Source organism: Eublepharis macularius, chromosome 7 (genome assembly GCF_028583425.1).
Source record: "Eublepharis macularius isolate TG4126 chromosome 7, MPM_Emac_v1.0, whole genome shotgun sequence".
Classification (NCBI taxonomy): domain Eukaryota; kingdom Metazoa; phylum Chordata; class Lepidosauria; order Squamata; family Eublepharidae; genus Eublepharis; species Eublepharis macularius.
The window spans coordinates 74,782,102-74,808,308 of NC_072796.1; the positions used below are offsets into that span (position 1 = coordinate 74,782,102).

A 26,207-nucleotide genomic window follows, 5' to 3' on the forward strand; every position below is an offset into this window, starting at 1 on the left:
AAGGCGTACATCCAGACAGACCGGGCAGCCGGCTTTCGGGCAGCCGAGAGAGAGCAGCCGGCTGGGAGCGCCCGAACCCGGCTTCTCCCGCGGCCATGGCGGCGAACCACGACTATTACCTGGAGCTGTGCGCGCGGCCGGTGCAATTCGAGAAGGCGAGTCCCGTGAACTGCGTCTTCTTCGACGAGGCCAATAAGCAGGTGAGGCAGGCCGCGGGAGGGCGGAGTCCTCTGGCCAGCCCCCGCTCCTCAGGCGCTCGCTCCCTTTGCGGCTGGCTGTGGGGCAAAAGTGTCACGGCTGAGAACAGGAAAGCATAAGCCTTCGAGATCCACAGTTCTCTTCGTCAGACACATCTGACGAAGAGAACTGTGGTTCTCGAAAGCTTATGCTGCAATAAAGTTGGTTGGTGCTACTGGACTCTTGACTATTTTGCGACTATAGACTAACACGGCTAACTCCTCTAGATCTATGGCCGGTGAAATCAGGGCCATGCTTGTCCCGCCTGTGTTCGTTACACATTGCTGAAGGCTCCGCTTTGCCTGCCGTGCAGTGTACTTAATTAACGTTGGCATCCCCTGCTCTGTATTGTTTTGAAGGCAAAAGCTAAGCCGTTGGAAATTTACAGCTCCCCTTCCTCCAGTGCCCAGAGAAATGCAAAAAACCTCCGGGATCCTTGGCCAGTTTTGCATAGAGCAGGGGTGGGCAATTGTTTTGGCTCAGGGGCCACTTTGTGGGAGCGGAGGTTAGCGGAGGGCCACACCTTTTAAAATGATTGCATTCATTAGTTAACTTTGCATTTCAGAAAAGGTATAAGTTGTATCATAAAAATCAATAAATATAAATTAAATAAAATAGTGGTAGTTTTATTCAATTTATTTATTGTGCTAATTTCATATCATCTATAGCTGCAAGCACATTTAATTTTAGAATCAGTTTACTGTTGCAAAAACAAAATTGAAATTAACCAGATCAGCTGGAAAAGCGCGTATCTACACTGCGCATGTGTAGCTGTCCTAGTGGAAAATACGAGATGAATCTTTGGTGGCGCACGGGAAGGAAATCTCGGTTCAAGGCAGATTTTTCTGACTCTCTTGGCGGGCCGCAAAAAACTCTGTAGTGGGCCGCATGTGGCCCACGGGCCGCAATTTGCCCACCCCTGGCATAGAGGAAAATTCCTTCCTGACCCCAAAGTGGCGATCAGCATTATTCTAGGCATGGCACCGCCTCATCTCTTCAGGCCCTCCCTCTCCTGATCTTCCTAAATTCATACTGGGGATTCTATGTGCATTAGGGAAAAAAGACATCCATTTGCCACTGGGGCATGACATAGCATATGCAAGCATCAAATTCAGGAGGGAGGACCATGCGCTGGAGGGAGGTCCATGAGCATGTATATGGCTGATGCATTTGCTTCTTTCTGTATAGAGCCACTACCCTTAATTTGGAATAAAACCAACTCCTCAGTATTTTAAGTTAGTAATGTGATTAAAATGAGGGCGTCTTAAGGAAAAGGCAAATGTATTGATTTGAAAACTGATTACTTTCAAAGGTACCAAAGTGCAACTGAATCTAGATTTTTAAAAATATTTTTAATCATTTAGGTTTTTGCTGTTCGATCTGGTGGAGCTACTGGGGTGGTGGTTAAAGGTCTGGAAGATCGCAATCCTATATCATTCAGGTAGGTATATTTTGATTGGTGCTGCTTCTGTGTTACTAGTTTGTTTTCTCTTGTAATTGGTGTGGATGCATGTATCTTGCGTGCCATGAAAAGGCTGCCTTACAAGGGAACATATATCTCATACAGAAAAATAAGAGAAGCCTTATTTCCCTTTTTAAACTTTATTTGAGTATATAAGAGAATAGAGCTAGTCTGCCATCATCAGATTGTGGAAGCTAAGCAGGGTTGGCCCTGATTAGATAACCAGTGTGGTGTAGTGGTTAAAGAGCTGAATCTGGGAGGCCCACGCTCAAATCTCCCTTCTGCCAGGAAGCTTGGTAGGTGACCTTGGGCCAGTCACACACACGCAGCCTAACCTACCTCTCAGAGTTGTTGTGAGGATAAAATGGAGGAGAGAAAAATGATGTAAATCATTTTGCGTCCCTATTGGGGAGAAAGGTAGGCTAAAAATAAAGTAAAATAAAATTTAAAAAATAGTACTTGGATGGGAGATCACCAAGAAAGTACAGAGTCATTATGCAGAGGCAAGTAATGGCAAACCATCTCTGAATGTCTCTTGCCTTGAAATCCCTATGGGTCACCATAAATTGTTTGAGAATTGATGGCACTTTCTGCTAATAAAAAGCCACACCTTCAATGGTAGAACATAAATCTGTCTGTTTGATTTACTCAATGCAGTTACAAATAATGGGATTATAAGACTTCTTAACATAAATACTACTTGCTCATATGAGCTCTGTTCAGACTGTATTGGGGACAGCCTACATGCAGTGTTGTGTCCATTTGTTGTCATTTGTATGTTGGCCATCAAGTAGGTGGGAGTCTGCCAAAAAAAATGACCTTTCTGTCTTCCCCCTTGTGCAGATGGGCAGTTGGGCCATATAGGCTGATGGACAAGGCCTAGATTGTTCTTCTGTTTTGCTAAGTTGCAGAAGGGCTGGTCATTGACTGCCGCTTGGGTCCTCATCCCACTGATGTCCAAGTGCATCTTTATATTTTCTCCCAAATACTTGCCTTTCACTCCTAGAGGTAAAACTGGGGACACTGTTGAAGTGGGGGCATAAGCTACCCTAACATTAGAAAGCTGAACATCTGTTAGCAGAGGTCTCATGGGAATGTGCGTGTTTGTGCATGTACAGACATACAAATTAGGCCATCCAGAGTGTATAGGCTCTCTCTCAGCAGTGCAAACACACATTCGAACACACACCCACATTCACATACCTTTCCAACCTGAAATAAGTGATCAAAGTATATCATCTATAATTCTCTGTTTACAGAATGGAAGACAAAGGGGAGGTGAAGTGCATCAAATTTTCTTTGGGGAACAAGATACTGGCTGTCCAAAGAACACAAAAAAATGTGGTAAGAATTGTCTTTCTCAAAAATACAAAGATGTAAAGTATAATATATGCATAAGGACAATGAACTTAAAACCCATTCTGATTTAGTATTTTAATATAGTTAGATAATATTAGTCTCTGCCTACATTCAGTCATCAGATTAAGCCAACATTGTGCATGTGTCCAGCTTTTTTCCTTGTTCTGATAGGTGCTTCAGTCCTGCCTCCTTCCCCTTTCTTCCAATGAAGGAATCCTGGTTTAAATCATAGTGAGGTGCACTATGTGAGGTGCAAATGCTGGTGCCCAGGTTAGCCGTTAGCTTCCCCCACCTCTGCCAACTTCTACGCCTGGATTAAACCCAATGCTTTAGAATCTCATCTTGTGGGGGTAAACCCAGGTGGCTGCATTTGTCCATCATGGCTAACTGCAGTTCGTTTTCAACAAAGATTTGTTCATTGTACTCTGCATAAGAAGGTAAGGGGAAGGAGCTATATATAAGCATGCGAGAGATAAGCACAGCTGCAATCAGGTTCAGGTACAGTGCCTGTTTAACATTTGTTAACATGATGTTTACGTGCAGCTTCTATGTTAGAAATAGATGGGAAATGTAGGTGAGAAAAACTTGTTCAAGTTGTATCATCTTCATTTGCTTTTATTAAAAAAAACCTTGAAGTGAGAATTCAGCATAAAATGGTTGAAGAGGTCATTCATTCTGATTCTATTCATTTAGCACTCAATTGAGACCAAGGTTTTCTCTCTTACTACACATGTTAAATTAGCATGGCAAAGTGTGTGTTGTCAGCTGCTGCCATTGTGAATGATTATTGTTCTCTTCCTGTTTGCATTTGAGTTCTGCATAGATGTGCTGAATTGCAGTGTATCTTGCATTTCATGGCCTTTTGCCATAATGTTTTTCCCTTTAATGTGCATATATAATTTATATAAGATGCTAATTTAGGATGCATCTGATGAAGTAAGCTGTACTTGATGAAAGTAATCTCTTGTCTATGTTCAAGCCTGCCAGCTTTGCCCACAGGTGGGATCTATCGATAGAGTCAAGTGCTGCAGTCAAATCGACAAATGCTACATGTAAAGCCTTCAAGTGACCATGAATACCTGAATATGGCAAATGATAGTCTTATGAAGCAAACATGGCTGTCTCTCTGAAATGTTAGCTATTTTTTAAAATCATCATGGAATTTACTGTATGTCATTCATAGGTGTAATTTGTAACAACTTGTCTCATGGTTGTTGGGGTTTTTCCGGGCTGTATTGCCGTGGTCTTGGCATTGTAGTTCCTGACTTGTCTCATGTTTTCTTATTAACAGATATTATCCCTTCCACTCCCACTTACTCAGTATTACATCTTAGTGTCAGTAAAGACGAGGGCACCCTCAGATGGAAAGCTGGGTGTTAAAGGAGAAAAGAGCCTAACAGGAGGCTTATTTGACATACTTTAATCTTTCTTTTTGTGACTCTCTCAGGTTAAAATAGCCAAGAGATAGGCATGCCATTGAAATCAGTTGGTTTAGGCATCTTGATCTCTGAACATTCGCTAATAGCTGTTCTTAACGTCATTCCAGGATTTTCTGAACTTCATTCCAGACAGTCCTCAACTAGAATATACTCAAGAATGCAAGGTACATTGAATAATTATTAAGTTAACTACTCTGATCTTCAATTATATTGTAACCTCCATTAATCTAGTATGATACCTGAAAATTCTTTCAAAGTGTATATGAACAGTTAGATAATGCCTTTGTGCTCCAGGTCGGTTGCAGCTATAGTCTCGAGAATATTTAAATTCCAGCTTCCTCCCACCCTCTGTAATTATTATGTTCCTGGCATTTAAAAACATATTTGACAATTAGAAAGATTTGAACAGTTTTTTTAATGTTGGAAATGTTATCCTGAAGATGTTTCACAAGAGGGGATCGCTCTCATGTTCCTTGTATATCCAGTATTACATGTATACTAGCAACCAAGCCCTTTTAAATTGAACTTAGTGAGACTTCTATCTGAGTAGACATACATAAAGTCATGTTGTACGTTTCATTTCCTATTTCTTGGCTATAAAGAATGCTGAAGAATTCTTGGCATAACTTTCATTTGTGTAGTGACAAAATTAACACAATGCAGATACTTTTTTCCTAGTGCACAACCCTTTTGGGAGCCTTAATCCTGTAGTTACATGTGGGGGCTCATAAATGGAGAGAACATTTTTGTGAATAATTTTTTTTTAACCTATATGGAATTTTCTCCCTACTTTGAAGTGACTGGAGGAATCCTATTTATTTGTATACTGCATGAGCAGATATACAACTCTTTGACTGGGGAAGGTTTCCGTTGTGACAGATTACTAGTACTTTCCGGCATAAACTATGGTAACATAACTTATGTGAAGTTTTATGCATATATGTCTGTTTTAAATTTCATTAAATGCTATTTGCTGTTAAAGACCAAGAATGCCAACATTCTAGGATTCTGCTGGACAAGTTCTGTAGAAATAGTCTTCATAACAGATCAAGGAATTGAATTTTATCAGGTACGTAAAATAATTGTATCTCTCTCTCTTTTTTAAAGCACCTGCTGAATTGTTTTGGGTGTTTTGGCTAAAACTCCCAACTGTACCTTGTTACTTACGTAACCATCCTCCTTATTCTGAGGACAATTTTGTTCTCTTTGTTTTTGCTTTTTACACATGTCCCTGACTGAAGATCCTGCACAAAATTCCAGCTAATATTGGAAGAGGGGGGATAAAGAAGCTTCTGCTGAGTTAGAATTCTTATATAGATTTAATGCTGTCCTCTGTGGGCTCAGCAAGGAAAAGAAGTGGATTGCTAACTACAGAAAATAGTTGTGCTTCCTCGTTTATGCACACTTTTTATCTTGGGAATGGTTCATATTTGAGATCATTTATTGGTTTGACTGCATCTTTTTTCCATTTGTGGTCTGCTGTATCATGTAGCACACCTACGATGTATTGGAATGCTTGACCTTCTGGCCTCTTTGTAATAACACCCACCTTCTTTCTTTTTTTTGTACCCTGCCAACTCAGTCTTATTTTATGCATTTGCTGAAGTAGACTCTGGCTTACATAAGTATATGCCACAATAAATTTGTTAGTCTTCAAGATGACACAAAATTCTTTGTTTCTATTTAAAATAGTTATTGTTGGTGTACTGTCAGGATGTCTCCTGTCCAGGGCCAGCGCACCCATTGAGGCCAGGTAGGCGGTGGCCTCAGGGCGCGGGGTGCCGGAGGGGGTGCCAGAGGAGTCGCGGGGGGCGGGAGCACACGCCACAGAGCTGCAGCCTCCTAGTCCTCCCGCCCCGCGCTGCTACCACTGCCAGCACACGCCCCCGGCTGGGTGCAGCAGCCATGGGCAGGCATTTGTGGCAGCACAGGGCAACCAAGCAGGAGAGCTTGGAGGCCACCCGCACGCCGTCCCAGCCGCCTGCAGCAGCAATCAGGCCTGATGACATCATACATGACATCATCACGCAGGCAGGTGCATGTGTGCGCGGAGGCACCCGGCCCACCGGCTGGCCGCAGGCGCTGAAAACCCTGACGCCGCTGCTGCTCCTGTCATACTCTGCAAGGCCTCTGTGTACTCTATGTACGGGTTACATTTTGCAAGACCTGTTTGATTCTGTGTGACTCTAATGTTAGAATCTGTTTGCTGCCTGGAATGTGACAGCCTGCTGTTCTCTTTTTCTCAGTCTGCGGTTTGCCTTTCTCCTGGGAAGGCCTTGAAGTTACTTTCACATCATCTTAGCTGGGCTCTGTTGTTCTTCTATTAAACTTAGCTAACTGTTCTCTGAAGGAGGCTGAGGCTGGGGCTGGGGCTGGGACTGGAGCTGGGTTTAGAATCCTATATACGTTTTGTGCTTGTAGAGAAAGGCCATTCCTGCCAAAGAATGTAATAGTGTATTAGCTTATCAATAAAATGTTTTAACTCATGTAGTTCCTGGACTCATGCAATGAAGTCTTTGAGAATTACTTGGCAGAACTTTACATATACCTCATTCTAGTTTATTCCGTAGGTTTTTGCTCTTGTTCATTGTGCCTTATTTTAAATAGGCTTGTGCAGGCATGTTGAATATAAGATGGTCTTGATGGCATAATTTGTCTCTAATTAACTAAATAATCTACCCACCAAGAGCGGTTCTTATGACTGGAGAGAGTTTTAATGTGAATTGTTAACAGTAAAGTTTGTGCGGTATTTCAATATACTTAACATACTGGAGTTTATGTAAAACTTTGTCTTTAGGTATTACCAGAGAAACGAACTTTAAAACTTGTGAAGAGTCAGAATATTAATGTGAACTGGTACATGTACTGCCCCGAGAGCTCCGTCATCCTGCTATCAACTACAGTTCTTGGAAATGTTTTGCAGCCATTCTATTTCAAGGTGAGAAAGTAGTATTAAAGCACACAAGATTATCCTCCTCAGCTGCCTGGGGGACTTCATAAAACTATCCCAGTAAGATATAAATCCTAAAGTAAAAATATAAAGTTTTTCCTGTGTCCTCGTTGCCTATTATTTTCTTTCAAATGCATATTCCTACTCCTTCTCTGTGTTAGAATTGGTTCATACTTTCATTGGTTATTGTGATTGCTTCGTGTATACCATGTTCAACAACTAGTTTAGCCAGAAGAGGGAGGGCGATAGTGATGATGATGATGATGATGATGATGGAAGTTGTAACAGTGGATAGCAGGCTATTTTGGAGGGTGAAGAACAAGGAAGTCTTTCCCTCATAATTGTTTGTAGTCAAGTCCCATTGCCATATAGGTTGTTGATGCTTGTCTGCAGGGGTCATTTCGTAGAAAAAGAGCTGCAGGAACTCATTAGCACAGCTCATTAGCATATGCCACACCCCTTGACATCACTGGAAGTGTGTCATTAGCATAACTGATTTTCATATGCCACACCCCCTGACATCATCTATCCTGGCTGTTTTGGACCCAATCCTGGCCATTCGGGGCCGAAATTGGGCCCAAAATGGTCAGAATTGGACCGCTGCTGAGCGGGAGAGTGATCCACCACCCATCAGAGGCCCAATCCTGGCTGTTATGAGACAAATCCTGGCTGTTTTAGGCCCGATCCTGGACCTTTTGGGCCAAATCCAGGCCGAAATAGGCCCAAAATGGCCAAAAATCAGGTGGGCGGGGCCACCTGACATGTGACCTCTTTGTAGAACTACTGGAACTGCGTTCCTGCGCGTTCCCCCTCAAAATGAGCCCTGCTTGTCTGTATTTAGCCTTTGGAAGGCAAATGACAATGTCAGGTTTGGGCTAGAGCTGCTAATTGCTAACTAATGCCACAAAGATTGATGGGAATATTTGTTTCTATAAACATAGAGTGGAACATGCTAGAATGTACTTCAAGTTGCATCATTAGGACTGAAAGCTAAAGGTTTGTTGGATTGTTATTTTGTCTTGATTAGGAGGAGAAAGAATAGACTCATCCTGACTACTAGAAAATGCTGTGATGCTTACTAAGAAAATTAAAAGAGAAGTCTGTGGGATTAGATGCAATATTTTAAATATGTTGTTTTGTAGGGTGGAGCTATGTCAAAGCTATCCAAGTTTGAAATTGAATTGCCGGCCGCCCCAAAGGCATCCAAACTCAGCCTTTCAGAGAGAGATATTGCCATGGCTACAATGTACGTACTGCTGTGAACAATTTTTCCCTCCCCACACCTCCTTCAGTTAACCCTTGTCTTAGAGTTTGCAAGGAAAGACTGCACTTAGTGGTTCTGCTTTTATTCTGTTTATGGAGCAAAGTCGATTTGCTATATATTGAACTGAAAAACACAAGAGAACATTTTCTTTACTAAGAAGGAACATGATCAGCTTTCAGTTAACTTCTCTGAAATCCCATGGTTTTTAATGAACAAGAAGCAAGAGAAATTTCAAGGGTTAATAGGAAACTAAGCAGCTCACTGAAGGCCCAATAAACTGTGTTTTGAATGAAAGAACACTCTTCCTCAAAGGCAGTTGAAACTATTTCCTAAAAGGAAAAGTCATTATTCTGGTAATCAGAGAGAACATAAAGCCTCTGGGTTGAAAAAAATTACTAGGTATTTCTGCTTAGAGTTACCAAAGAATGTAACAATGATAGTTTTAGGTAGGAGCACCTTTTTTGCCCTTGATTTGAGTTTCTTGACTCAAATCACATTGAACATCTGTAAATTGATTTTTTTAATGTGCTTTTAGTATATCTTCTCTTCTTTTATTCCTTGGATTTGTGGTTTTTGTTTTTCCATTTATTTCTAGTGCAAGAGAGAGAGGCAAGTGACTGGGAGCAGCTTCATCTTGGGCCTATAAAATTGGCTGTTTGGGATCATAGGAAATGGCCAAATTTGCTGGATTTTTCCAAATTAATTCAGTAAACAATCCAGAATACTGAATCTGATTGATATTCAAGATTTTGATTCAAAATAGCCAGATTCCACCGAATCAGCCCAAATTGAGTATTTTAAACCAAATTCCAAGCCAAACTGTACATCCCTACTTTAGATGGCAAGCATAGAGCTTTTCCTTGTACTTTTATTTGGAATATTTCAATATAACCAATATGGGATCTCTGAGCATGTAAGAACAATGGGGAAGGTCAGGGATTTTAGAGGATGTTAACAAAAATGTATTGAAAATGAATAGTCCTCAAGGGAAGTCGCGAGCAGTGTGATTCTGTGAATTGTCTGCAGAAGAAAGCTGTATGACAGCACATGTACAGAGCAATACAACATGCTGCCTTGAAGGCCCTAGAAATCCTTTCTAAAAACCTGCTCATGTATTCAAAATACATTTTTCATTACTCTGCATCTTTAGATACGGGCAGCTTTATGTACTCTACTTGAGACACCATTCAAGAACATCCAATAGTACAGGCGCTGAGGTGGTCCTGTATCACTTACCAAGGTAAATTTTTTCATCATCAACTTTAATTTTTAATTGTAAGAATATTGAAGAATAAGAGTGAGATTGTTGGTGAGAATCTTTCCCCTCTCCCCTAATGCATATTAATATTATAGGGAAGGCCCATGTAAGAAGTTGCATATACTGAAGCTGTACAGGACGGGCAAGTTTGCACTAAACGTTGTGGATAATTTGGTGGTAGTTCATCATCAAGATACTGAGGTATTGTATTTGTTCCTGTCTCATTTATATTTCTTCTGTTAAAGTCCTCTACATATTACCTTGTTTTCTTTTCTTAGATATATGTGACATAAATTATTTCAAATGTATATATAATGAATATCCCATGCTTAAGTGTAGGGCAGCAATATGAGGCCATCTACAAACAAGCTAGGGGGTTCTACATCACTGGAGAAGTCCCCAGGTGTGCAGAAAAACATTAGTTCACAATTTTTTTCTTTAAAAAAAAGGACCCTTCACCTCCTGAAAGACTGAGCATGCTCATTTCCCTTCAGGAGCCACAGAACATTAAAGGCAGTTGAGCATTAGTTAAAGATGGAAGGGCAAACTGGCATGAATGACCCACTTATGAGGTCCTGGATGAGACTAATTAGCATACTATAGTAATTATACTATAAGATACACATTCCTTGACCCTTCTGTATTTCCTCATCCCATGCTCAAGTCCCATATAATAGCTCTGACTGTGATGAAGCTGAAAGTTTTGGTAAGAGTATGGAAAAATGCTTCCTCCATCCTTTTTTAATCATATTCCTCTCCTCCAAACACTTTAAAAACTGAGAGGCTAAAAGTGTATAATATTCTGGATTGAGAGATGAAATTAGGATCATGCTCAACCCCAGTTCGTCTCCCATGTGAAATGCAAAGAGAGAAGTAAAACTACCTCAGTCTCTCACTACCATTCAGTTTGAATGGTAGTGGAATATTGAATATTGAATATTCAGTTTGAATGGTAGTGGAAGAAGGAGAAGGGATTTTATCTGATTGCCCCTCATTGCTTGAGTACCCTGTACTGTGGAGCATTTTCTTTGTGAGGTTCCTGACCCTCTGGAAAGATTTTCAGAGCAAATAGTAGGCTGTTTGGGGAAGGGAAAGATGGCAAGGGAGCTGCTATGCCCTCAATGTATTAAAAACCAGTGCTCCCATTTGAGAGTTGCATGAGCACTTTCTCTTCGTCAACAAGTGGAAGAGTTCGTGCACCAAAGGGGGAACGGATGCTAAGTTGGTTCTGACTACCTTGTTGAAAGGAATGGAATGTAAGAGAGCTATGTGTGCACATTAAGAGCTGCTGAATTGGGGGAAAGCAGCTTTTGTTGATAACAAGAAAATAATGTTCAGCCATTCATTGTGAAAAGAGAGAATGGAGTCTTGCATGCTTAGCTGTTGAAGATTCTTGACGCTTTGACGTCTATATTGTTGAATATTAAATGAAATGTGTGATTACTCCAGAAGTGATGTCGCTTCCCGGAACCCAGCACAATGCATTACAACGAGATAAATGTTGCCTTTTGGATGAATTTGCATATGCAGTACAATGTATAAAGTCTTCTTTATTGAAAAAACCTGGAACTAACATTTATATGACCACAGATGTATATTTAAGCATTTTATTTCAAAAAATGCCTGTTAAAGTCCAAAGTGTGTGATCTATGAAATATGTGTTCTGGAAGGAAACTATAGATGCCTCACACTAGAACTGACAGTCCATGTCAAGGCTTTTAAAAGGCAAATGTTAAAACTAGAGTATAAAAATGCAATGAAACTTTTAAAGATTTAAGACTTTTTGAGAGCACAAATGGAAATGAAAAGAATTGCATATGAATTAATTTTGAGGCATATCATAAAGAAAAGTTGTATATTTTCAATTTTAGACCTCTCTCATATTTGATATCAAGCTAAAAGGAGAATTTGATGGTACAGTTACTCTCCATCAGCTTGTACTTCCAGCTCGATCCATACAGCCATATCAGATTCCTATGGCAGGTAGGATTCTTACTTATCTCACTTGAAAATCCAGTAGGTACATATATATTCTCTTTCTAATCATAGGTATTTATATTTTTCCTGATCTAATCATACAAATAAATTACGAAGATATGGATGCTAGAAGACGTTTCTTGTTTGGCTGTGCTTCTATTTCACCTGACTATCCATTGAATTGTAGTACTAAACATGAGACAAAGTTGTTAAATTTCAAAACATATTAACTGCTTGAATTAATATCTTCAGTTTTGATCTTGGAAAAACTGTATGTTAGGCTGAACCACCCAAGCACTGTTCCTAAAAAATGGGGTGCGCACCCACCAGAAAGTGGGTAACTGTTCTTTCAATGAACAGATATAAATTAGCAGGTGCCCTGGCCTTGATAAACCTGGGTTAGATGTTTCCAGCCTCTTCCATACGTTCCCTTACCACTTAGGTGACTGTTTTCATATTTGACTTATGACTTCCACTGTAATTTCAGTGATGTTAATCAGCTGAGGGTGGGGAGAACCATTTGAGTTACAGCTATTAAGACATAAGAACACCTATATGCTGATGAATATATTGAGGAAAGCCTTCTGTGAAGTGGACACAGCTATCCATTCCTAGCATAAAACTGGAATAACCATAACTGATATTTTAATTAATACAAATAACCATAACTGATATATTTAACTAACACAGAACCAATCTGCATTCAAAAGATGTGGGAACCATAACAATATCAACTTCAGTCAACAAAAGAATGAAAGCAACACACACACACACACACACACACGAACAGCCCCACCCACCCCCTTGGAAAGAAAACAGAATGAACTCAAAGGAGCACACACACACAGCCCCCCACACCCCCATGAAAAGAAAGCAGAACGAACTCAAAGCAGCACACATACACACACAGCCCCACCCACCCACTCCCGAATGAAAATAAAACAATGAACTCAAAGCAGCGCACACAGACACATACAACCCCACCCCCCTGAAAAGAAAGCAGAATGAACTCAAAGCAGCCTGGCCTCCTCTGGAGAGCCAGCCCCAGCAGCTCTGCTTGCACTCTCTCTCTTTCTCTCTCACTCACAGAGGAATAAAAAAAAAGCAGAATGAACTCAAAGCAGCCTCCTCTGCAGAGCCCGCGCCGAGCCCCAGCTCTCTCTGTTCTTTCACTCACTCATAGAGGAATGAAAAGAAAGCAGAATGAACTCAAAGCAGCACACGCATTCACAGAAAACCCTGAATGAAAGCAGAATGAACTCAAAGCAGCTTAACCCTCCTCTACAGAGCCTGCGCCGGGCCCCAGCTTGCTCTCTCTCTCTCTCTCTCTCTCTCTCTCTCTCTCTCTCTCTCTCTCTCTCTCTTCTTTCTCTGTCACTCACAGAGGAATGAAAAAAAGCAGAATGAACTCAAAGCTGCTTAGCCTCTTCTGCAGAGCCCACGCCAGGCCCAAGCAGTGTCTGCTTGCTTTCTCTGTCTCTCTCTCATTCACTCAAGAAAGCAGAATGAACTCGAAACAGCTTAGCCTCCTCTGCAGAGCCCGCGCCAGGCCTGAGCAGGGTCTGCTCTCTCTCACACACTCATTCACACAGAGAGAGTGAGAGAGAGAAAGAGGAATGAAAACAATGAACTCAAAGCAGCTTACCCTCCTCTGCAGAGCCCACAGGGACGAAGCAGGAAAGGATCACGTGGGCAGATTCTAGAGCTGCCAGAATGCCGTTCCAGAGCGTTCCCCCTCAAAAAAAGCCCTGGGAGTTACCATGCTTTCCGTCTTGTCTTTCTAACCCATATCTGTGTAAATGTTTGTGCCAGATATAAGGAAATATGAAAAGAAATGAAATTATTTTCTTTAATAGATACTGAATATCTGAGTGACAGTATATTACACAACTGAAACAGCTTGCCTATTGCTACTGCAAAGAAGCTTTGTTTTCTGCATACCTGAGAAGCTTTCAAGTTTTGTTCTGAGTAAGAAATAGAGGTATTAATAGTTGGCAATAAAATGAAGTATTGATGGCCTCAGAGGACAGAATTTTTCCTCCGTCTGTTCCATGCTTGTTTAAATAGGGCATGGTCCTGTGGAATTTCAAACTTTGTGGTGTAATCCTGCAAATCTAAATTCACTGTCCTTGACTTTTTGCATGGTGTAGTAGATGGAGTGTTAGACTAGGATCTTGGTGATCCGGGTTCAAATCCTCTCACTAGGTGGTCTTAGGCTAGTCATTCTCACTTAACCTAATATACTTCACAGGGTTATTATGAAGATAAAATGGAGAGAATGTTGTAAGCTGTTTTGGTTCTCCATTGGAGAGAAAAGCAGTGTATAAGTATCTCAAATAAATGGTCATCAGGTGACACATAATGGAGTTAATCTGGCACTTACCATGCTCTACAAGCTTTTAAAATTTGGAATGATGTCACAGAGCATGAGAGAGAATGGCACTCAGTCTTTAAAGAATGGATTTGCACCAGTTCTGAGAAATCCCTTGACAGTTTCTCACATGCACACACAGAGGTGAAAATGGCTGGCAAAATCTTCCCTGTCCTCAGCCTTATCCCAGTTTATTTCAGTTTCTTTATAAGCCCTGTTCTTCTGGTTGAGTTCTAATATTTGGTCACAAAATATGTTGCAGGAAATTGGATGTGGATTGACATGATGTTGCTCATCACTAGTATTGTCATATGTGTTATCCAACAAGTCTCCACGATAACAGATTTGTGCAGACAGATTTCATTCAGCCTCTTAAATCTCTGTGGCCCCTTATCCTTGTAATAAATAATGCAGTTTCCTGGGGAAATGTCCATGTTTGCCAAACAGAGGTCCTTTCTTGGGGAAAGTTGTCAGAGACCTGTCCAACAAACGGCCAATCTTTGTGCTTTTGTTCACCACAAACTACTTAAAGATCTCCTGCTGCAAGTGATACCTCATTAGTGGTAATGATTAATGAATGATATATTTTGGAAGTTAAAATTTTGTAGCATCGCAAGCAACTATAGTTTCCTGTGTCATCCCATTAGTGCTTACTTTTGTTTAGATACTGCAGTTAACTCTTGAGCTAGCATTCTTACATTATAGCTTCAGTTACATGATTCTTACATTATAGCTTCAGTTACGTGATTCTTACATTATAGCTTCAGTTACGTGATAAATCTTAACTACTCTACTGTATGGAAAACATTGCTGGTAAATTTTATCTGAAAAATTATTTTCTGGCATGTGAACACTAATACAGTATATTTTCCCATTGTAGGCCCCACTGCTGTAACCAGCCAGTTTCCAGTTCCCTGTAAACTCTGTATCCTTTGAACTGTTTTAGCTTTGTCCTGATATGAAACTGTAGATCTTGGCTGTCTTCTGTCAACTCCATCTGTATAATAGTTATAAACCTGCAAATTAATTATTATAGATCACTACTAAAAGGTTACAGTAGTACATGTAGCACTTTGTGTTTGGGGGAGCAACATTTTATTAAATTATAGAAATCTTTGTAATGCAACTTGAAATAGAGTATAAAATTCCTTTGGTTTAACGATACCTGACAAAGCCACTGAACAATGGAACACACCTTTTGAATTAAAAACCAATGTGAAACCACTGTAAAATGCACCTAATTATTTCTTGATGTTTGGGACAGGGGAGACTTACAATGCATTATTGTTAAAGTGATTGGGAGAATTGCTGAATATTTGATGGGATGTTAAATGCTAGGGATGAATAATAGCTATTTTCAGCTACCTGTTGATAGGAGGCTGCATGTCAAAGAACTACTTTAGGTGCATATATGCTGAGTGGATTTTCTGACCTTTACTTTTGAGTGGCAGGCTTTCAAAGGCAAAATCCATGTAATGCTTTTTCATTAAGGCCAACCAAAATGACATGAAACATTGTGCAAGCTTTCGACCTCACCAGAACATCAGGCTAGATGTTACAAAATAAAACAGATTTTTTTTTAGAGGAGGAAAAAGCAGATTTTTCAGGTCATGATCTTAAGACCTGGTCATGCCAGCATTTGGGGCATATGCTGTGCCACTTGTGGTTTTGAACTGTGGCCTTTATCTTTCCAGTGAGGTGACCATTATATAGCGCTTCTTAGGATGCAAGTGTTGTAATCTAATACCAATAGCAATTCAGAACCAAAAACTGCAGTATCCACCCCAAATGCTGGCTTGACCAGGTTTTAAGATCATGACCTGAAAAATGTCCTTTTTCTCTGCCCCCCGTTTTTTTTAAATGAAGAGTTCTGGTGAGCTTTAAAGTACACAGTGTTTTGTGTTATTTTGCTTGGCGTGAAAAGATTATTACATTGGTTTTGTTTTGGGTTTAGCATGGGCCAATATGCAACTTTTTTCCACCTGTGGAGGCCTTCAAAGAACAACAAAATGGCTAAGGAAATTCTGCTAAGTTTAAAAAGTAAAGGGCTGTTATTTGAGAAACACAAGTCTAAATTTCTCTGGCATTTGAAATTAGTTGTTTTGTTCTTTGGATCCAGGCCATGAATCAGATTAATGACAGAAGAGGAAAAGGTTGATAGATATTAGTTGCAAATTTTGTTTAACCTTTAGATTCCTCATCTTGGATTGTCTTTCAACCTGACATTATAATCAGTGCAAGTGAAGGTAAGTGTGAAGCTGTCACAAGATTTATTTATTCATAATTTAGATTGGTTTTATAGCAATCTCACAGAAAGATTCTTTTGTTAGTCACTTTGGGAGTAATCATTAAAATAATAGAATTAGTAGGCAGTTGTTAAAATTAAGAAACAGCAACAATTAAAAACTGTAGTAGAAAGTGTAAAATAATTGCTTGGATTCTGTCAAATATTTCCATTGATGAGAAGATGTTCAGTCTGTGGATGTGGACTTTCCTCACTTCCTCTTTCCTGTGGCAGCCCAAAATGCCCCCTGCAGTACTACCTCCAGAAATGACAGGCGAGGGGACTTGGAGGTTTATTGTGGTAGTGGGAAATCAGCAGAATTTCCCCAGTCCTCCATTCATGAAAAGCCTCATCGGGATTCAATTCAATATCACTCAGCAAAGCAAACCAAAAAAATCAGTAAAACACCCATAACAGCATCAGCAGCACCTTTAAGAACTCTTGCACAGTTAATACCAATAAAATCAGCAGTGATTTAAATAAAAATCAACAGTAAAAATAATATCAGGGTGGGGATTAATTACGAAGAGACCTGGCTAACAAAGATATTTTCACCTAAGCCTAAAACTTAGAAGAGTTGCCTCAGGCAAATTGGAAAAGAATTCCAAGTCTTTTCTGTTCTCTAGTTGTTGTGATTTATAGCACTCTAAGTGGAGCACACAGAGCACAGCTTCTGAAGTTAATGTGCCACTAATTTTTTTCTTTACTAATGTTTCATTGGTTTATATAGGTTATTGCTTGTTTTGTAGTATAAAGTACTGAATATTTTTCACTTTGAAAAACCCTATCTTGACATGGTGGAATATCAGAGTAACTGAAGACCTTTTTCAATATTAATGGCCCTTGCTTCAAATAGTACCAGAATGTGACAACAGAGGATTCAGTTATTATAACCAGTTTTCGACTCTTTGGTTCTGATATTGCAGCTTGACATATTTATGCAGATATTTACAAGGACAATATTGGTATTAAGAGTTTATCACTCTTTAAGTGATGGTTGTTTTTCTTATAGCAAATCTCAATCCCCTCTGCAAAAAGATTTACTATATATTTTTTAAATTGCAGGCTATCTTTGGAATCTCCAGGTGAAACTTGAACCTATAGTAAATCTGTTACCAGACAAAGGGAAGCTAATGGATTTTCTTCTTCAGAGAAAAGACTGCAAAATGGTTATTCTTTCAGTGTGTTCTCAGAGTGAGTCGTTGCTTTCAGTTTACAGACTCTCTTCATGTAGGGAAAAAGTTCAGGAATAACAGTGTCTTACGGTACCTTAAAATACTGATAAATTAATTGTAGTGTAAGCTTTCATAAGCCTGCCCACTTCATCAGATAAAGGCACTGTTTGTCATAATAAACTTGTTAGACTTTAATGCTACAAGACTGTTATTTTAGCTACAGCAGACTAACATGACTACACTTCTTGGAACTTAAAAACTTCTAAAAGTAACCATTTTACACACTAACCTATTTTCTTATAGAGCAGGGCGTGTATATATTAACTAGCCTATCTTTTTACATTCTACCAGTTCTGAAGATGGCACCTTAAAGGCTAACTGGTTTGTTAAAACGAGTATGTGATGAGAAGCTACTCTAAAAAACATGTTTCCAGAATGTAATAAACTAGAGTGTTTTCTGTTGCAGTGCTGAGTGAACCAGACAGAGGATCACTGGGTGTGATTGCCACTGTGTTTGATAAACTCAATAATGAGTATAAGAAATACCTGGAAGCAGAGCAGAGTTATAATATGGCAAGTTATTTGCATTGATTCGTATACTGTTTTGGTTTGCCAAAAACTTCTTCATCACACAGTAAAACAGAGCTTTCTGTTTTGCGCATATATCCACAATTTGCCTCTGTAACACTAAACAGTGGTATAATGATGGTTTTAACTGCAGTCATAGACACTGAATACTTTATTGATACCCTTATTGTGAAAAATTATAGAATCCAAATTCCATTCCAATTTAACTGAAGATAAAAGGATTACTTTAGTTTTTGGTAAAGGTTAAAACCTATGCTCAGAGTTCTGTCTAAAATTCTAGTTTGGGACTAACAGTCAGATCTCAAAAGGCATTTATTTGTATTACTTAATACCAAGTAATGATTTAGGAGCAGCCTGTAAGATGAACATATCTAACTGTTCTTTTTCAAATGTGTTTTGGTATATCTTTAATAAACCTTTTTCTGATCTTTTGCAGGCATTAGAAATTGGACAAAGCAGAAACAATCCACCTCCCAAACGACCAATTCGTACTCAGGCCGTTATTGATCAGTCAGACATATATACACATGTCTTGTCTGTCTTTACTGAAAAAAAGGTTGGTTGGTTGAGAGGCATTGAAACGTTGGTTTAGCTTTATAGATGTTCACATGCAAGTCCCATGTGAGAGAATCAAAAGTCATTTTACAGTGCAATTCTATCACATGTTATTCCAGTTTCAAAGGTACATAATTTCTAGAAACTTATGAAGAACTTAAATATCAAATGGATTTCAAACCTAAACTTACTTAACTGCTTTATCAAATGCATGGGTTTGGATCCTATCAAACAGATCACATGAACAAGGAGGGGGGGTGTCAGTTTTGCTGAACGACCCTTCTCATGGCAGCCCTCCAATTTCCGCCTGCAAAGTGTTACTGGAAGCACTATTTCAGGGTGGCATTTTGGAAGGGGGGAGGCAAGAAAATCACTCTGCAGAAATTCTACTGCCCATAGTAATTTTTGATAGGATCTAAGTCATTATTTATAATGTAACTAACATGTACAATTGTATTATTTGGCATATTTATAAAATTTAAAAATATACATAGAAACTAAATTGTAAATAATATCCAGTATTTAAGAGAGAGAGCGGCAACCTTAACTTACACAACCTTAGCTTATGTATCCTTTTTTATCTTATTTTTTGCTGTCTGAAAGTTAGGAAAAAATGAAAGTTGAAATTAGAAAAACAAATTTTGCAGTAAAAGACATTGTCGGGACAAAACCAGTCTCACACTGTCACAACAGGGGCTACCAGCATATTTGGAGATCATGGTTAAAATTTTTAACATTGAAGACATTGAACTTTTAATAATTCATCATTATTAATTATCCATCATTATAAAAAAACCAATAAAGTCTATTAATTGTTGTCAGAATTATTCATATTCAAACAATAAATGTCTCCTTGAAAATATGCTGACCACAGCATTTATAGAAATTATCATCAACATATCTAATTCTTCTATTGACCCCATCTGTGGATACTTAAATCCAGAGACTGGGGCCTTGGGGCCAAACAAGACAAATCTTTCTATAAATGTAGGGAAAGCCCCAGGTTTGCTGAAAAAACTGAAATCTAAAAAAAATATATCCCTTCAAATGATAGAGCAGCACATGTAGCTTTAAGAAACAAACGCCCTCTGTGGTCATTGCGAGGCAACCACAACAGTATTGTGTGTGGTTGGGGGGGGGTGTTTTGGCATTTGAGGGAAGACTTATTGGGGCCAGACCTGACACTAACCACCATACAACTTGCATGACTCGCTTAGGCCCAGCTGGTTGCTACTGTTCAACAGCAGCCAGCTCACAATTGCTAGTGTGGTGTAGTGGTTAGAGTCATTCCCACTCTGCTGTGGAAGCTCACTTAGTGGCTTTGGGTGAATCATACACACTCAGCCCATCTACTAACAGCATAAAATGGAGGAGTAGAGAATAGTGTAAGCTGCTTTAGGTCTCCATTGTGGAGAAAGGTTGGGTATTAATGAAGTAAATAAATAATAAATGTAGCTGAAGATGAGGGAGCAGACAAAAGGTGGGTGGGTGGAAAGGAGAGAAACAAGGGAGAATGTGAGGGCCACTAAGATGGGAGGGAAAGAGGAAATAGTGTGAAGAGAGGGACAGAGGAAGTGAGATTCCCCTCCCTCACAGGTCCTTGCAAGGTCCCTATCATCCAACTGGGCCCACCTTACAACTGGGCCCAGACTGGTGCTACACAACTTATCTAGTTTTCCTGGGGAGAGGCTGCTGGGTGAGTTACTGAGGGAAGGCTGAAGTCAAGGGGCAGATAAAGCAGGAGAGAAGAAAGCGGGAAAAGGAGAGGCAATGGGGGCTTTCAAGAAAGGGAAATTAAAATAGTGGGAGAGGGGAAATGAGATAGCCCCACAAGTTCTTGTAGGTCGCCTGCTTATTATTCTCTAATGCTTTAGGCTGTCCTTCATTAATTATTTTGGGTGAATAAAATCTTATCTTAAAAGGAATTGCGCTCATTGCAAGACAAATATATTTCAAGAGGGCTTTTTTGTAGTGCTTCTGAAAATTTCCCAATTTTTAATTGGAAAATTGAAAAAATACCTTGATCCCCCCCCACCCGAAATGTTCCTGTCCTCCAGTTGAAGTCCATTTACAGAGCAATCCTAAATAGAGTTGTATCTTTAGTACTCAGAAGGATGTAACTCTATTAAGGACAGTACAGTGGGGGGAGGGGTTCGATTGTATTAACTTTATATAGGATTGTAGTAGAAGTACAGTAGAGACTGGTTAATAGCTGAAACACTTACAGTGGACAGAGACTTACTTTTCTCAGCTGTCTGTCTTTAGAACTAGTAAGAGACAAGCCTAACTTCAAAAAGACTAAACCAGGATAATATTTTTGTCAGTTATTCGTTACTTAAAAGCGTATCTGGTATATAACCTGAAAATTTAAGCAATTTCCGCTACACTCTTCAAGTTTCTTCTTTTCTTCTATAGGAAGGACCTCACAAGTTTACTATAGCTGTCTTAATGGAATATATTCGCTCGTTGAACCAATTCCAAATAGCTGTTCAGGTAAAAAAAAAGTCTTACAAATATATTCTATGCTGTGCCTTACCCTTAAATGCTACTTCCCTACTGGCTTTAATTCGTACTTTTATCCATAGACTTTTCAGGGAGGAGTTTTTCTCTCATCTGTAAAAACTGACAGAACTAGAGAGCCACCAGATTCAATTCTATAGTATTAGAGCAACTTAAAACTTTTGGTTTCAGAGTACTTTGATTAGTACTATGTCAAATAAAACTGTGTTGTATGGGCCGTTTGAGAAACTGTATTTGCTTCTGGACTCAATTCAGCATGCTGGTTTTTAACATTTAAAGCTGTTCACAATCTAGGGCCCTTCTACTTATCAAACTGCATCTCCCAGTATATTCCCGCTTGTTAACGATGCTTTTCAGACCATCTTTTCCTTGTGGTGCCATGTCTTAGAATTGTTCATCTAGCAACAATGTCGTAGGTTTTTTTCTGTAGTAGGACCAATCCAAAGGAATGATGTACCTGAGTAGAGAGTGTCTTCACTTTCTGCATTTAAGGAGGTGTGTAAAATGGGTTTATTCCAAGGGATTTGGTGGAGGATAAATTGTTTTGGCAGGCTGGTTGGGCTGGTTTTAGCTTGTGTGCTTTTCAGCTTGCTGATTTACTGTTCTATTGTTTTAATGTATTTGCAAGTTGATGTTGGTTTGTTAGCTACCTTTAGGCCAAGGAGTTAAGGCAGGATATAAATAGTTTAACTAAATAATCTAGGCGGCCTCTGCCACATGTATGCCTAATGCGTAGTGCTCTGTACATGCAGGCATTCTAACTCCTTTCCATCAACAGCCCTCCCCTTTCCCCTGCCAAATGATGGCAGCAGTGGGAGCTTGGAGCGGGTCTAAAGGTAATATGAGGCTTGAGGTTATTTTTATTATAGGAGTAACATATTAAGCATTGCAGCCAAAGGCTGCAAATCCAACAAATTGCATTTGGAGTAGATGTATTAAATTTCTTGCAAACTTACTTTTTAAAAATGTGTTTGGTAGATGCTAAGACCATTTCCATCTTGCTTCTAGAATAGTTTGTAAAATAGTTATGTGAAACAGTATTATTAGAAACTAGTAATCTTTGGAATTTTAGATGGAAAATAAGTTTATTGAATAGAGAAACGCTTCTACCACAAAAATATTGCTGTTAATACCCATATGGGGATACCCATATAGTATCTCAAGATTAGGTAGAATCTGCCTCGTAATCTAATCATGGAAACATTCTTGCTTTCCTCTTTTGTCTCCTTAGCATTATCTGTATGAGCTGGTTATCAAAACCCTTGTCCAGCACAACCTATTCTATATGCTTCACCAGTTCTTGCAGTACCATGTGCTCAGTGATTCAAAGCCTCTGGTATGTTACTTGAACAGTCTAATATTTTGAAGTTTTAAATGTTTTGTGCTTATTTAATACTTCTGCCCTACTCCAAATATCATATAGGGGACTATCCTCACACCGCCCATTAGGTAGGTTAGGAAATAACATCTTAGTAGGTGCCCCTTCCTCACTGATTTACGGCTCAATCCCAAGTCCAGCATTTATTAGTGTATTGCACTGCTTTCAGTTCAATTTGCAAAATATGGTATTGGCTATGAATTTCTCTCGTTGCAGGCCTGTTTGCTGTTGTCTCTGGAGAGCATTTACCCTCCAGCACATCAGCTCTCCCTGGATATGTTAAAGGTAGATACAAGTTTTTCTGGTTTCTTTTCAGATATAAGTTTTTGGTATGCTGTTTCAGGTTGTTGGTTATTGATATAGGTGGGAATCAGTTCTAAAATAGGATTGAGATGGTACCTTAAAAGTCTGTGAAGTAGGTAAGGGGAAGTTTTCCTTGTACAGTAAAGACTCCTGGCCTCTTTATTTCAGCAACCACTCATAATCGACTCATTTGTGCTTTCAGAGACTCTCTACAGCAAATGATGAAATAGTGGAAGTTTTGTTGTCCAAACATCAGGTGTTGGCTGCGTTGAGATTTATCAGGGGCATTGGAGGACATGATAGCATTTCTGCCCGCAAATTTCTTGATGCAGCAAAGCAGACTGAAGATGAGATGCTTTTCTATACCATATTTAGGTTCTTTGAGCAGAGAAATCAACGCTTACGTGGAAACCCTAGCTTCAATCCAGGTAAACAGTTTTGAGGAAAAGGAAATCCTATGGAATAAAGCTTTTAAAAAGTCGCATAATAAAAATAAGCTGACGAGTCTAGTGTATTTTTAAACAAAGATTTAGACCCACAGTTCAGTGTGAACAGGGAGAAGGCTTGGTATTTTGATCAATTCTAATTTGGGCTCCATAGTTCCTGTATTATTAATAGAGAACAGAGTTTTTCCAGTAAGTTTTTGTAACTTCAGGTAAAGGGAATTTAGGGACATTTGTTTCAGTGGGGTTAGACAGAAATAAGTCAGCATAGGTGTGTACTAAAAATGCTTAATATCAAACGTAGATCAGCTAGTTAGATATATGGAAAGTATTATCTTCATATAAATTTATTAAGACAACTGAACAGATGAGGTATTCTTACAGAACCTGCCATACATTTTTCCTATAAGCCAGATGCCTAAATAGGACTTAAGCTACATACATAAGTTAGTGCTTAACATTCTTGAAAGTTCAAGCAAATATAAACCTGAGAAAAACCAGAGTTATTCAGTGTTACCAATACACTTAATGTATTTTCTAACTGTCATAAAAGGCACCAACATTGCATATACACAGAGCAGGTCTGATCTGACAGAGACTAGTTAAAGCTAGTAAACATAGGCCTAACTAAATGCTAGATCAGCTTCCATTTGGTACTAATGTAAGACTCAAGAAGTTACAAATAATGAACTGGAAGGGGGAAGAGTCCTTCTAGTAGAAAACATTTTTAGATTTTCCTTGGTATTTTGCTGTGTGGTGTCTGTCTCTTTCACACACACAGTGTTGCAGTGAGTAGCTATTACTGGAAGAGCAGTTGTAGATTGCTATTATTATAAGTAGGGTTAGACTACCCTGCTTGCCCAGAATACTACTGCAACGCTTGCTGTCTTGTCAGCTGAACTTTAAGAATGTATTTTTCTGATGCTTTTATGGGGACTGTAAAAACAGCACTTCCTCAGTTAAATAATATATAGCCTGCATTTGCTAGGAATAAGAATAGTATTTCCTACAAATACGTCATGGATCTACATTTCTGTGTCACTGTCTGTTGTTAGTGTGCTCAGCTTCACTCTCCTTAGTAGACTAGGGTGTATGGGTACTCTAATCTATATACATACATGTCCAACTTCCCTGTCAGCAAATCCCAAATACTTTTTCATGCAAACAATTCCCTTTAGTACAGTATCCCAGAAACAACTCACAATTTAAGTATGATTGAAAAGCCTAATTATTGTAATTTTCAGTGCAAGGCATAGACATTACAAGGTAAACTGCTAGCTTGAATCATTCTAACATAGCTCTGCTAGGAGAGGTGGGATAGCCAACTGTACTGGTAGAGTTATAGAAGCAAGCCCTCCCTATACAAAGACATTTATCCTATTTCATATATAGAAACAGATGGCTTGGAAAACGAATGCATCCTCATTGTGCCTATAGCCTGGGCTGTGACTTTCATTTCTACCAAGTGATTAATCAGTCTAATAGTAGCTTATAAGACTTCTCGGTTACATTCCAGCTATATAATAGCTCTTTCCACTGTACCATATCTTACTGTAGATCAAGTTTAATTGTATCAAGTTTTTCTTAGGACAACTACTTGGGCTTCATATATGCCATGTTCTTGATTTGGAAGTTTTAAGTAGTGCAGGGATAAAAGCAAACACATGTGGTAGTTTAAGAAGCAGCTCTTGAGGTTTAATAGCTTAAACTGTAAGAAAGGCTTGTCGGCTTTGATTCCACAAATGTTCTGCACTAGTTGTATAGTAATGTTTACATTACGGTATTTGTTCTTACTTCATAGGAGAACACTGTGAAGAGCATGTCATGTATTTTAAGCAAGTTTTTGGAGACCAAGCTCTAATGAAGCCTACTATGTCCTGAAGTACTCAAGCATTTTCAATACAAAATGTATAAACTTAATTTATTTCATTTATGTACTTTTGACCTACAAAAAACCCCTGCTTTATAATAAAGTATATATACAGACGCTTTGGCAAATATTAAAAATTACAACATTTTGAGTGACGGCTTATTTTTCTTCTAAAAATAGAGCCCAAAATTGCATTGACTTGCATTTTAAAAAGTGTCAGTGGTTCAGTAATCTTTTCTCGTATGTATCACTTTTAATCCCACCAAGACAGCTATTCGTCTTCTGGACCAGTGGTCTTTCCCTTAACTGTAATATTTCAATAGTAGTAATTTAGCATCCTGTTAGTGTTTTTAATTTTAGTAATACTGAAATGCAAAACTGTTGTTCTTCCTGGTGCCAAACTGTTCAGAATTAGTGCTGTTTTGCTGGTATTAAACCATCCACGAGTGTGTTCTGGTTGTGAGACAATAGTCATAGAAATCTGCTGCCATTTATTATGATGAAAGGCTCTTCAGCCACAAATTCTAGGAGTCCACTGACCACTTTGTTTAAAATGGCTAGAAGAACAGGAGCTTTTCTCTTTCTGAACCCTTGTTCCTTTCTTGAATTGCACGTGTTTTAGCTTTATTTACTGAAGGCCCTGTGGAGGTATAAAACAGTCAAAATTATTTTCCAGTTTGGTAATGCTAGGTTTCAAACATACCAAGATTTGAAGCAGTCTGCTTATGTGAAATACATTCTTCCACCAAAATGGTTTTGATTGGAAAAGTAAAA

At 39.1% G+C, this 26,207-nt stretch overlaps 2 protein-coding genes across 5 annotated transcripts in view; one reads left to right on the forward strand and one right to left on the reverse strand.

Annotated features, from left to right (window-relative positions):
* Nucleotides 1-25,468, forward strand: RMC1 (regulator of MON1-CCZ1). Of its 4 annotated transcripts, XM_054985352.1 has the most exons (18): nt 2,994-3,043; nt 4,038-4,661; nt 5,480-5,566; nt 7,295-7,435; nt 8,590-8,693; nt 9,862-9,951; nt 10,065-10,170; nt 11,841-11,952; nt 15,198-15,242; nt 16,510-16,563; nt 17,667-17,795; nt 18,243-18,349; nt 18,801-18,920; nt 21,335-21,412; nt 22,671-22,775; nt 23,034-23,102; nt 23,323-23,548; nt 25,365-25,468. In XM_054985352.1, exons 4-18 carry the CDS (start codon nt 7,358-7,360, stop codon nt 25,442-25,444), a joined length of 1,503 nt encoding a protein of 500 aa, XP_054841327.1. In that variant the 5' UTR covers nt 2,994-3,043; nt 4,038-4,661; nt 5,480-5,566; nt 7,295-7,357; the 3' UTR covers nt 25,445-25,468. The 4 variants fall into 4 exon arrangements, with proteins under 4 accessions (XP_054841329.1, XP_054841326.1, XP_054841327.1 ...); XM_054985354.1 differs by lacking the exons at nt 22,671-22,775; nt 23,034-23,102; nt 23,323-23,548; nt 25,365-25,468 and adding exons at nt 1-200; nt 1,602-1,678; nt 21,870-21,900 and having other exon boundaries at nt 2,959-3,043; nt 4,605-4,661; XM_054985351.1 differs by having other exon boundaries at nt 2,978-4,661.
* NPC1 (NPC intracellular cholesterol transporter 1) overlaps nt 25,466-26,207 on the reverse strand; it is a 40,391-nt gene continuing 39,649 nt past the window's right edge. The window contains exon 25 of the mRNA XM_054985350.1: nt 25,466-26,073. Within this exon, the coding sequence (XP_054841325.1) occupies nt 25,991-26,073 (83 nt within the window). The 3' untranslated portion in view covers nt 25,466-25,990. The remainder of the gene's footprint in view (nt 26,074-26,207) is intronic.